The following is a 12,675-nucleotide window of genomic DNA, read 5'->3' on the forward strand; positions in this document are numbered from 1 at the left end:
GGTTCACAAAAGTTTGGTCATGTTAAATATGCCCGATACAGTTTGGAATTTCTTTGGATGTGATTTATAACAAACTTGTCCCATAGATGCAGACATTGTTGAAGACTGGCTGCTTGAATTCTCAGGAAACCACTAAAGTACCTCTTTGCCGGAGAAACTCCCAGGTCGAGACACTTAAAATGGCAATGTACACCTCTGTAAAAGTACATTATAACTTAGCCTCAAAGAAATACAAAAAAAAAAAAAATCCACATAACAGATTAACAATAACCAAATAGCTGATTTTGCTGCAATGGCTTTAATTATATACGTAGAACATCTGTAACCCCTGGAATGTGTTGTTTTGGGGGGCTCTGTGCTGTTGAACTATAAAATCTTGATTTTACAGTGATCAGATGCTCAGAATTGTTGCTTAAGTTTCACAGTAGCACCTATGCATACATACACACTTCCACATCCACACTACAGCCACAGTATAGAAATGAGCAAAATGCTAGGATTTTAATAGAACCTTGAAGGAAATCCGTCATGTTGAAATTCACACATAAATAGCTCTTCTCCTTGGTAAATACAAGTAACTGCCAAGACACCGGTGAATGGCGGATACCATAAAAGATGGATACGTGTGAATTATGTTATTCTAATGGAATAAGAAAGCCATTTCCTTCTAGAAAAAGTCATGTCTAATGTTTGTTTTCTTTCTTTTGCCGGAGTTCGATGTATGATCGGTTTCTATATGTGTAAGCAGGTTTGGTGCTGTCTGCGTCTGAGATGGGATTGTAGGGTGCCTGCTTAAAAATCCCAACGCTGCAGCATCCAGAGGGGTCTTTTCTTGCAGCTGCTGGAATTTCATCCTCTTGAGACACTTATTGATCAACGTTGTCCTTTTTTGGCAGTTACTTGTAGTATCTGGAATCGTGACATGTATGTGTTTTGAGTTGGATCATAGCCATTGTTTTCCGCCTAAAAATTTGGAACCTCATTGTGAATTTTCCAACTCTTTATTGATGACATTTTTTGCATCATCTCAGATTATGCCTCCTAACACCGTTAGCAATTTGAGAATTTAGCTGAGGGTTGATTATGTACTGTACACCGGCAACTTTTATCCAAGATTACTATAGTACATTAATGTCTCATTTAGATTGGAAGTACATGTACACACTGTACATACATGTACATACTGTACAGTTGTACTTTGAATCACAACAATCCCTGATTTGTCTCAAAGCAAAGCGCAGAAGAACTTCTTCTCCCTGAAGGGGTTTTCTGAGGTTGGCACGGGGGTGATGAGGGGGTCATCGCAGACGTGTGCGTCGCAGTACGCCATCAGGTCGGCCGCTGCCTTTGATACCTGGAGGGGAAGATGATGTGCAAATGCTTATGAGCAGAAGAAATCTGCAGTCAGAATTTGGGCTTCATTTGAAGACTAAAAGGTGTTAAAAGAGCATCTACATGTGCCCTTCTTGACTCACATTTTAATCTGTACATGCTCAGGTGTGGGTTGTAATGTATGCTAATGCTATTTAAGTGCACACTATGAAGCCTAACATTCAGGGTGAGATGAACTCTGTATGGCTCCTCTTTTGTCTGCCAGGCTCACCGATGACAACTAATTCCTCCCCTTTTAGCAGCTTTGGTTGCAAAGCAAGCAGGTATACATGCGGTTTTCTAGTGATAAAATATGAACAAGACAATATTGTGTCACAGCTGCTATATTATGTCATATAATATGGGAACAAGGGCTACATACAACTCTTAATCCCATCCTTTTTTCTGAACAGTGTCCTGTGTTTATTTCCCCCTCTCTGCATCTTTTGGTTGATAACTGATGATTAGATATGACAAAGCCTACAACATAAATATATCCAAACTCGGTTCAGTCATGGGTTTCTGACTGAAATCTTCTCAGTGAATGGCTCAATGTAAATAATAGTTTTTATTTCACTTTAAATCTGGCATTTCAGAGAGCAGGGCTACACTATACCTGTCTGTACTGAACCACAAAACGGTAAGAGGAGGTAACAGCTGAAATGGTCTTTGTGACATGTTAATCATGAGCATTACATTTCAGTTTTGCCCCCCATTTAATTGAATTGATTTGTCCCTTTTAAAGTTATAAAGTTCCTTGGCAAGGTGTTTTATTCCATCAGGAGTGTCAATGAGGCTACCATTTGGAAACCTTCCAATGGGATGCACTGACTTGGTGTATTTGAGAAGGTCACAAACGGATTAATGTTGTACTTCATCACCTTTATGTCAGATTGAGTATTTCACCTATTCTGCAGATTTAAATCAAGTGTTTGGGGAGTTAATGGGCCTAAGAGCAGGACAAGAGGGATAGTCGTCTCTGCTGAAATTTAATAGGCACCTGAAGTGACCCCATACCCTCAGTGGTGGCTCAACTCCTTACAGATAAGTAAAAGTTGCCGACTGTATAGTCTGCATAAATGAAGGACATATATTTGCTCCCAATTTCTTTCTTTCTTTGCCTGCAGAAAAAGTGGACCCTGCATTAGACAAGTCCTCGATCTTTTGCTGTGGGAGTGTCTTTTCTTACCTTTATCCTGCAGAAACTAGCCTCGATCTTCAGTTGTTCAACCAGTTTCCTGGCTTGTCCGACACTCATAGTGCTGTTCACTGGAGTATCTCCTTTCATCCTAACCACAAAGACAGCAAAAGCAACAATTTTTAAATGTACCCTGCTGTTTCTTTATAAAAACAATTTCATTTGATCATTTTCTTGATTGCTTTGCGAGCTGTGAAATAATCACCTATAGTGTTCTGGTTTATTGATGATAAATTAGCTTTTGAGCTGGCTAATAAAGTGTACTGTATGAGTACCACAAGTGTAAAGTCAAATGTATTGTATTACACTTTAGTTTAATGTTTGGCATGAGTTCATCTAAAAATAATAGTATTTAACTGCTAATTCTTCCCCTTTTAGCAGCTTTGGTTGCAAAGCAAGCAGGTATACACGTCTTCTAGTGATAAAATATGAACAGGACAATATTGTGTCACAGCTGCTACATTATGTCATATAATATGGCAACAAAGACTATATACAAAAGGGTAAAGGAAAGACATAAAAACTGGGCCAAATGGTCTATGGCCCACTGATTTTCCCCACTGTGAGCTAGAAGAGCCACAGAAATATCATGTAGAAAAAGAAATAATCACTGCCATGCATTCAGACATTTATGAAATCATTACATGCACATGGCTGAATAAAAAAAGAAAGAAAAAGTGACACGGATGGGAAATGAATCAAAGCAGACGGATTGTTAAAAGGGCAGGGGAAAAAAAGCAGAGCAGCAAAGGAGCGAATCTGTTTCAACCATTCTGGACCTTTCCCCATTGTCTTCTTCCCTCTTCATCCATCCACCCCCTTTTCTCCTTACCCGTATTTATATTCCTCTTCAGTTGCAATCTTCCCCCCTTCTCTCTCTTTTTTTCCCCCTGTCTTTTTCCGCCTCTCTGTGTCCCTTCTGTGAGCTTCTGTGTTTGATGGTATCAATGTAGCCGGACCCCACCCCTCACAGTCAACAGCCTGGATGGTACCCTGCTCTGTACAGTCCAGTGCACTGCAATTCTGCCACAATGAGCACTAGATTTGTGGTGGATGGATGGGAGAACCCCCTGGGCAGTGAGTGGTACTTACCACAAAGAAGGAGGGGGACGCCATTAGTAAAGGTTTTCTTATGAGGGTGGATTGTACCATCTCTGTGCTTAGAAAATTTGGGCCAACTTCGATTTCTCAGGTTTCAATCCTTAAAATGAACAAAAATTATGTACGTCGTGGCCTTTTTTTTTTTTTTTCATTTTTTAAAATAATGGATATATTGTTTTATACTGCAGGAAGTGAATTATATCTGCCTCAATCGTGAAGTGTCTCTGTGGCTTTTGGATGCTCATCCTCTCCTCTGTTGCTATGGGGACTGCTGCAGTCTGGCGAAGTGGTTTACATCAAATTTAAAATGTAAAGATTTTGGCAAATACTTGAATGAGCAGGTGGTTAAAAATAAAATAAATGTCTGGTTTTGTTAATATCAAATTGATCAAATAAAAATAAAATGGAAGACCGAGTGCATTTTGTCGGTAACTCGTGTTTTATGACGGTCTCTTCCTGTGGAGGAAAAGCTCATGTCGCCTGAGTCGCGCTGGTGTTGAGCGATTAGGAAGAATTTGTACGTATTTAATTGTTCAAGATAGATAGCTGTGTGCTCGAGTAGAGAGAATTACAAGTGAGAACACGGCTGTAGATGCCTTGAAAAGTGCGCAACGCCATCTTTGCCAAGCTAATGTTCCTACAGCTTTAATGGCGCTACGTCGCTGTCTCGTTCTCCTTTTAAGGCAGCGACGTATCTTCTTCTTTCCTCCGCTGAAAAAACGAAGTTTGCGGTTTGTCCCTCGTACTTGCCGTACTTAAGCAACGTTAGCTTTTCCCTTTTTTCCCTTTCTTTTCTTTTCTTTTCTTATTTTTTACACTTTAAACATTAACATCGAGTTAAACACATATCACTTAGATGTAGAATTTACATTTAAGACATTTGGATTCAATAATTAGATTTAAAAATGTAGATTTGATATTAATATTTGATACTTAGATATGAAACAATTTGAACAATTATATTAGCAATCCTCTTAGTTTTATTTACATATCTTTAACTTGAATTAATATAACTCGATATATAAATTTGTTTGTTATAACAAAAAATAGAATAAGAAAGAAAAACACAGGTTAGATACAAGTGACAGATGAGAAAAAGATTATTTCTAAAGACTAATAAATGAAAAAGATTAAAAACACAGTGAAGTAAAATGTAGTTTTATGTTGTTCCCTCCCTCCTTACCTTTTGATCAGTCTGACTTACAATTTATTCCACATAGATTCATTAATACACAAATAGTGTACTTCTTTAAGGTAATACTTATCCAGATGTTTTAAATATGTTAATACACTGATAAAAATAAATCATACATAAAATTAAATGAGAATGCCTTATTTATCCCGGAGGTAAATCCTAAATGTGAGAAAAAAAAACCCCAAAAAGTGAACAATGATTAAAAGAATTGAAAGGTAAAAGTAGTTGTAAACCATCAACATGTATTGTACTTATTTTATCATCTGAGAAAATTTGACTAGAAGCCATTCTCGTTTTATTTAACCCCAACCCAAAAAAGTTGAAACTTAACAATGAAAAGCTACTGAAAACTGTAGCCGTTTATTATTCCTTGCCTATGTTTCCTGTTCTTACAGTTTGTCAGAAATGATGGTGGTTTCTGAAAGCTAAGACCACAAGACAATAAAAAGTGCATGTCAGCCATAATACAGGGGTGGTTCAGTTTATTCACTTAGGAAAAGAAGAAGAAAACACATACATCACACAAACAAAACAAACAAAAAAACATGCTATTTTTTTAAAACATATTTTAGATGCAAATAAAAGAAAGTCAAAATCTTACAACTGAAAGTTAAGACCTAGTTTCAATTGGACCATACTGCTTTTTATGATGCAACAATGACTGGTATTAGTATTAATAATACTAATTTAGTCTCAGCAAAGCGGAGTGGATTTAAATGAGACGTGGTTGCAGGTTTAGGGCTCCATCTGCTGGATGATGCTGGCATCAGTAGGTACCTGATATTGGACCATAATGATTTAATAAGGAGGGCAACAAGGCACAAAACCTTTGTGAATCAAGCGCACCTCAACTTCTTTTTGAGGCAAACAGCAACATATCCAGAATAGGATGTTTCTTTATTTGCCATAAATAACCTTTCACGCAGCTTGATTTAACATTAAATTGAGTACGTTAAAATATTGCATACAGCTTGATCTGTTTCTGTTATTATGTTGTCTATGCTTTTTTACATCTTCTAATCCCTCCTTTTTACGTGCAGGATGGCTTTTGTGTTTTTCCTCATCAGCAGGCAGATCTACTTCAGCAAACCACAAGCTGCTTTCAAGCAAGGCATCTGAAATCTGAACCCACATTTTTATTCTGCAGGGACTTGGCATCAGAGCTTGTAATTTCTGGGTCCAGTTTTCATACTGCGAATGTGTGTTTATTTCTTGTGTCCTGGCACAAACTCTGAGAAACAGAAGCAGCAGGTACAAAACCAGGACATGGCTGTAAGGCTTAATCTCCAAAATACTGACCAGATGGTCAACTACAGCTCCTCTTTCATCTCTGCAGGTGATTCTCCGTTTTAATTACTGAGGGTGATAACTAAAATGATTCCATAATAATTGTTGCAGTGGAGTGCAAGTAAAACACGACACGGGTTAGTTATGTGTAGCTAAGTACTGTTTAGATACTGAAACGATTTACTTTAGATTTGCATTAAAGGCAAGATGTTTTGTATTACTCTTGTAAAAACACTTCACTGTTATCTGGTGTGTCATGAATATCAAAATTAATTAACTTTTCTTAGATTTTTTTTTAACTTAATCACAAAGATCCTAATTAAGTTAAAATTAATTACTGCTGTGACACACCGGGACCTTTGAGTCCAGAGACATAACTTAGAAATGACTTGTCTCCTGCCTTCCATGTGAAAGTCATATCAGTTTTAATCATAAAATTAAACAAACAAACTAACAAAAAAGACAAAACAAACAAACAAACAAAAAAAAACAGACTTAAAAATAAGGTAAAACATGTTTTGAGTTTAAAAAAAAAAAAGAGTCAGAATGAGATCTACCTGTGTTACTTATGTCAGATCATCAGATTGTCATTACAAATTTGCAGCCATTTGAAAAAAAACCCAACAGAACCTGGTCAATGTATTGTTGACATTTTTTTTTTATTTGAATCCATGCAGCACGCAGTTCTCTGCCTCAAGGCGAAAGTCGATAAATATTGAAACAATGTTAGTGAAAGATTTTCATTTTAAGCCATTTGGGCCATTGATTCCAGGATGAGACTGGGTGGCTAACAGACACAGAAATGCTGGGTGTGTTTCAGTTCAACAGTTGCTGTAGCATTGATGTGCTTGATGCATTTTCTGTGGGAGCATTAATGACGGATGACTTGAGGCTTTTTAGGAGATGCTGCATCTAAATATTGTTCAGAATATCAAGCACGGCCCATGCAGACTTTGAAACAAACACTTTCTATAATAACCTCTGAGTTTTGTGCTGCAGGCGATCATGCACCACTGCCCGATGACTTATCCTGCAACATTGCTGCTATTTGATCATGCAGCAGCCTGACGATGGCATTTGACCATTTTTATTTTTAAGTCCAGCTTAGAGACTGAATCAGTGTCATCAGAGCTTCACATACTTTTCCAAAGCGGGCAACTCATGGTCCATGAGCTGAGATATGTGTTTATTCCAACAGCATTGGAAAGATGCTGAATGAAAAGATCATTCCTACTAAGTAGTATAGTTAGTAGTTACTATATGTTTCCTGGCTTCCCCTACATATTTGAAGCACCTGAGATCTGAACTAATTAAAAAGATGGAAGATTTTCAGGAGGAGGAGGAATAAACGGAAAATGATTGAGGACGATACTTAGATGTAGTTGAGCAAACGTCTGATTGTGAGTTGTTGGTCCATCTGAGCATTTCCAGCAGGGCTGAGAACTGATTGTTTTACATGAGATGAGGAAAACATGATTATGTTTGAGTCATTGCAGTCTCCATGTTTGACTTACAAAATTATCTGTTGCTTTCTGTGGACTCAGGTCCAAGTTGAGCTCTCTTGCTTAGGACTTCTTTTGCTACAGTGGACATGATAGATTCATGGACAGGCTTGTGAACGTTGGCATCTCAAATCAGGTATTTCAGCTGTTAATTCAACAAGCGACTCGGTCATCTGATGTTTCCACTAAATGCTGCACTGCTGGGTCAGATCAGGCTCCTGTGGGTCATTTGATATTGACTTCCACTGCAACGCTGATGACATACAGATACATACAGTGTTTGTTGCAGGAGTTGGATCTGACTCAGGTAGAATGAACCATTTAAAGTCCAACCTTAGAAAAACCTTTTTAAAAAAAAATCTGAAGTCTTTATTTGTCCTGTTAACACTATTTAAAAAAAAATAAATCCAATTATTTGACCATTTACCATGTGATAGGTCAAAATGACTAGTGTAATCTTTTACCTTCTGATATCCACCAGGGGGCAGGAGACCAGTTTCTTATGGTGTACAGCAGAGTTTTGAGAAAAGTTTCTACCCTAAAGTGATGCAAAATGATCAGAAACTTGATCAAATATGATATATTTGGTTTTATCAGGTTAAAGCCTATTTAGATGTGTTGAGAATCTGCAAGTCGGCACATTTGTGTTTACTGAGCTCAGCAAGAAAAACAGTAAAACATAAGGGTAGTTTTCTATCACCTCTGAAGAAGTGCTAAAAGCTGAGTCTGCAGGGAGGTTACCATGCAGCAACTCACATTCTGACTAGCTCCTGTATAAATTATCACATTTCTCTGCTTGCCTCTACTTGCACAGTACTTGCAATTGGCTACTTGCACAGGTCTGATAAGATTTTAAAGTCCTGCTGTTGGTATAAATTATTAAATGGCAGAGCAGCGAGATACTTAGTTGACCTTGTGAGACTACATTTACCCTCACATCATGCTCGGGGGATTTGTCTTCTGAAGTGCCCAAGAGTCAAGAAAAGGACAGCTGCTGAGTAGGCGCTTGTATACTGTGCACCAATGTAATGAAATGAGCTTATGCAAGACAGTAGATTGGAAAATTGGCTTGAAGTTGTGAAAAAAAAAAAAGCTCAAGATCCACTATATATACACACATGTCATAGACTATGTAAAAAGTCTATGGTGTTAGTGTTGTAGTGTAGGACAAACAAGGACCCAAGTGCAGATTGGATGTGGATACTAGGACAGGTTTATTGTTCTCCTGGGCAGGCAGGCGGGCAGGCAGGCAGGCAGGCGGGCAGGCAGGCTGACGGGCAGGCAGGCAAGAATCATGCACTGGTGACAGAACAGACAGTTGTGAAACAAGCAGTTTAAATTCTTAAGCAGAAATGCTGCAATGGCCGAGAGCTGTTACCACAGATGAAACAACAATCAGGCGATGACTGGTGAACTGAGCTGGCCTTTTATCTTGCTGCTGCTGATTTCCCGATGAGAACCTGGTGTGGACTTGATTGCCAGGGAAACAGGCACACCCACTGCAGCACAGGTCAGAGCAGGAACCACAACAGTACCCCCCCCTCCACGGGAGCCACCGGGCGACCGAAACTTCTCCGGATGAGCATGACGAAAATCCCGGACCAGGGATGCATCCAGGATAAATGAGCGCAGAACCCAGGCACGCTCCTCAGGACCATACCCCTCCCAGTCCACCAGAAACTGGAAGCCACGACCCCGACGCCGCACATCCAGGAGACGCCGGACAGAATAGGCAGGGCGACCCGCTACAAGCCGGGCGGGAGGAGGGGGTCTGGAAGGAGGGACGAGAGGACTACAGGAAACAGGCTTGAGTTGGGAGACATGGAAAGAAGGGTGGACTCTCATGGAACTGGGGAGTTTCAGTTTGACCACGGTGGGATTAATGATCCGCTCAACCTCAAAAGGACCCAAAAAGTGGGGGGCCAACTTCTTGGCATCAGTATGCAATGGAATGTTCTTTGCTGATAACCAAACCTTTTGGCCAGGTGCGTAATGGGGTCCAGGAGTCCGATGACGATCGGCCATGCGGCTGGTACGTACGGAGGCACGAAGGAGAGCAGTTCGAGCCTTCCTCCAAATCCGTCGGCAGCGGCGGATGTGTAGCTGGACCGACGGCACAGAAACCTCCTCCTGTGCTGGAAACAGGGGCGGCTGATATCCCAGGGAGCATTCGAAAGGTGATAAGCCTGAAGCAGAAGAGGTAAGGGAGTTGTGAGCATACTCTACCCAGTCCAGATGGTCACACCAGGAGGAGGGGTTGGACTCAGCCACACATCTCAGGGCAGTTTCCAGATCCTGATTAGACCTCTCAGCCTGGCCATTGGTCTGGGGATGGAAACCAGACGACAGGCTCACAGTGGCCCCGAGTGAGTGACAAAACGACTTCCATACCTGGGATGTAAATTGGGGTCCTCTGTCTGATACTATGTCTGTGGGCAGACCATGGAGCCGAAAGACATGATGAACAAGTAAGTTGGCTGTCTCCTTGGCAGTAGGAAGTTTGGGAAGGGCAATAAAGTGAACAGCTTTGGAAAAGCGATCAACAACTGTGAGGATGGTGGTGTTACCTCTTGAGGCTGGAAGACCAGTGACGAAGTCCAGAGCAATGTGCGACCAGGGTCTGCTTGGAACAGGTAATGGACGAAGAAATCCCGCAGGTGGCTGATGCGATGACTTACTGCGTTGCGTGCACACGTCGTACAGGCTGCAACAAACTCCCGGACATCTTTATCCATTGTGGGCCACCAGAATCTGCGTCTCAGAAAAGAAAGTGTTCGCACAGAACCAGGGTGGCATGCTAGGCGGGAGGAATGTCCCCACTGGAGGACTTGGGAACGTACAGAATTGGGGACATAAAGGCGGTTACGGGGACCTGTGCCAGGGTCAGGCTGTTGCTGTTGGGCCTCTCTAACCCTGTCCACCTCCCAGGAAACAGCGGCTACAACACAGGTTGCAGGTAAGATGGTATCAGGTGAAACTGCAGTCTTGGGTGGAAATTGGCGAGAGAGAGAGTCCGGTTTCTGGTTTTTGGACCCAGGTCTGTATGACAGCGTGAAGTGGAATTGATTGAAGAAAAGAGACCAACGGGCCTGTCGGGGATTCATTTGTCTAGCAGACTGTAGGTATTCCAGGTTCTTATGGTCAGTCCAGATGAGGAATGGCACTTTGGATCCCTCCAACCAATGGCGCCACTGCTCCAGGTGTTTGATGGCTAAGAGTTCCCTATCACCGACATGGTAGTTCTGCTCAGCTGGTGTTAGACGTCGAGAGAAAAAGGCACAAGGATGTAACTTCTGAGACTCTGGGGATCGTTGGGACAAGACAGCTCCAACGCCGACATCTGAAGCATCAACCTCCACCACAAATTGATGGTTGAGATCAGGGTGGAGGAGGACAGGAGCAGTGGTGAATAGATCCTTTAACTTGACAAAAGCCTGAGCCGCCGGCTCAGACCAGACAAATGGGACTGTAGGCGATGTAAGTTTTGTCAGGGGAGCTGCGATGCGGCTATAATTGCGAATGAATCTGCGATAATTAGCAAAACCCAAGAAACGTTGCAGCTGCTTGACAGAAGTTGGGACTGGCCATTCGGTAACAGCTTTGACCTTCTCAGGATCTGCTCGGACCTGCCCACTCTCAAAAATGTATCTGAGAAAAGAAACAGTGTTCTTATGAAAATCACACTTCTCGGCCTTAACGAATAGGCGATTCTCCAGAAGTCTCTGCAGGACTTGTCGGACATGTTGTATATGTTCGGCGAGGTCGTGGGAAGAGATGAGGATATCGTCTAAATAGACGAAAACAAAACGGTTCAGGAAGTCTCTCAGCACATCATTAACTAAGGCTTGGAAAACAGCAGGGGCATTACAAAGTCCAAAAGGCATGACTCGATACTCAAAATGGCCGAGTGGGGTCTTGAAGGCTGTCTTCCACTCATTTCCCTCTTTTATCCTGACCAGATATGTGTTGCGGAGATCTAGCTTTGTGAAGATTGTTGAGCCATGGAGAGAGTTGAAGGCAGACTCAAGTGGCAGAGGATACTTATTCTTTATGGTTATAGCATTTAATCTCCGGTAGTCAATACAAGGCCGAAGAGAACCATCCTTCTTAGATACAAAGAAAAAACCTGCGCCAACAGGGGAAGAAGAAGGTCTAATTAAACCAGCAGCCAGCGAATCCGAAATATATTTCTCCATGGCCTCAGTCTCTGGCTTAGAAAGATTGTACAGACGACTGGCTGGCAACGGAGCCCCAGGTAACAAGTCTATGGCGCAGTCATATGGTCGGTGAGGAGGGAGAAAGGGCCCTCTCTTTACTGAACACCTCAGCGAGGTCATGGTAGGCTAGAGGAATGTCTGACAAATCCTTAGAAGTGGGGCAATGACTGGTAGTGGTTATACCAGATGGGACGGCAGAGTGAAGACAAGTTGCATGACAATAAGAACTCCAGTTAATAATCCTCCCAGTAGTCCAATCCAGATGGGGATTGTGTAACGATAACCAGGGGTGTCCTAAAACCAGGGGTGAATTTGGTGAGTTAACAAAGAAACTAATAAACTCCTGGTGATTTCCCAAAACAATTTGTTTAACCGGAACAGACTCTTGGGTGATGGAGTAAAGAATGCTACCATCCAGAGCCCGGGCAGAAACAGGAGGGAAGAGAGATTCCAGGTCTAGATTAATCCTTGCAGCCCATTCCTTGTCAATAAAGTTTGCTTCAGCTCCAGAATCCACTAAAGCCTGTACTGGATGAGAGAAACCCTTGACATATAGCACCGCTGGAATGAGTGTCTTTGTGTGGGGAATTACCTTTGGAGTGGTGGTCGTCAGTACTCCCACAGCTACTGACGACCCAGATCTTTTGGCCGTTCTGTGCAGACAGCTCTCTGGTGTCCCAGTCTTCCACAATAAAAACAAACGCCGGTGTCCCTCCTCCTCTGTCGTTCCTCCGTGGACAGATGAGCTCGGCCCAGCTGCATGGGCTCCTCGGACTGTGTTGTGCTAGGAAGGGAAGGGCGGAC

At 41.8% G+C, this 12,675-nt stretch overlaps 1 protein-coding gene across 1 annotated transcript; it reads right to left on the minus strand.

The window, feature by feature from the left end:
- Positions 1-1,225: 1,225 nt before the first annotated feature.
- Positions 1,226-2,659, minus strand: gng3 (guanine nucleotide binding protein (G protein), gamma 3; the record flags this gene model as incomplete). Its single annotated transcript, XM_079247742.1, has 2 exons — positions 1,226-1,354; positions 2,561-2,659. 2 exons carry the CDS (start codon positions 2,657-2,659, stop codon positions 1,226-1,228), a joined length of 228 nt encoding a protein of 75 aa, XP_079103868.1.
- Between the last annotated feature and the right edge of the window lie 10,016 nt (positions 2,660-12,675).

The sequence above is a fragment of the Telmatherina bonti genome (assembly GCF_933228915.1).
Source record: "Telmatherina bonti genome assembly, chromosome: 10".
Lineage (NCBI taxonomy): Eukaryota > Metazoa > Chordata > Actinopteri > Atheriniformes > Telmatherinidae > Telmatherina > Telmatherina bonti.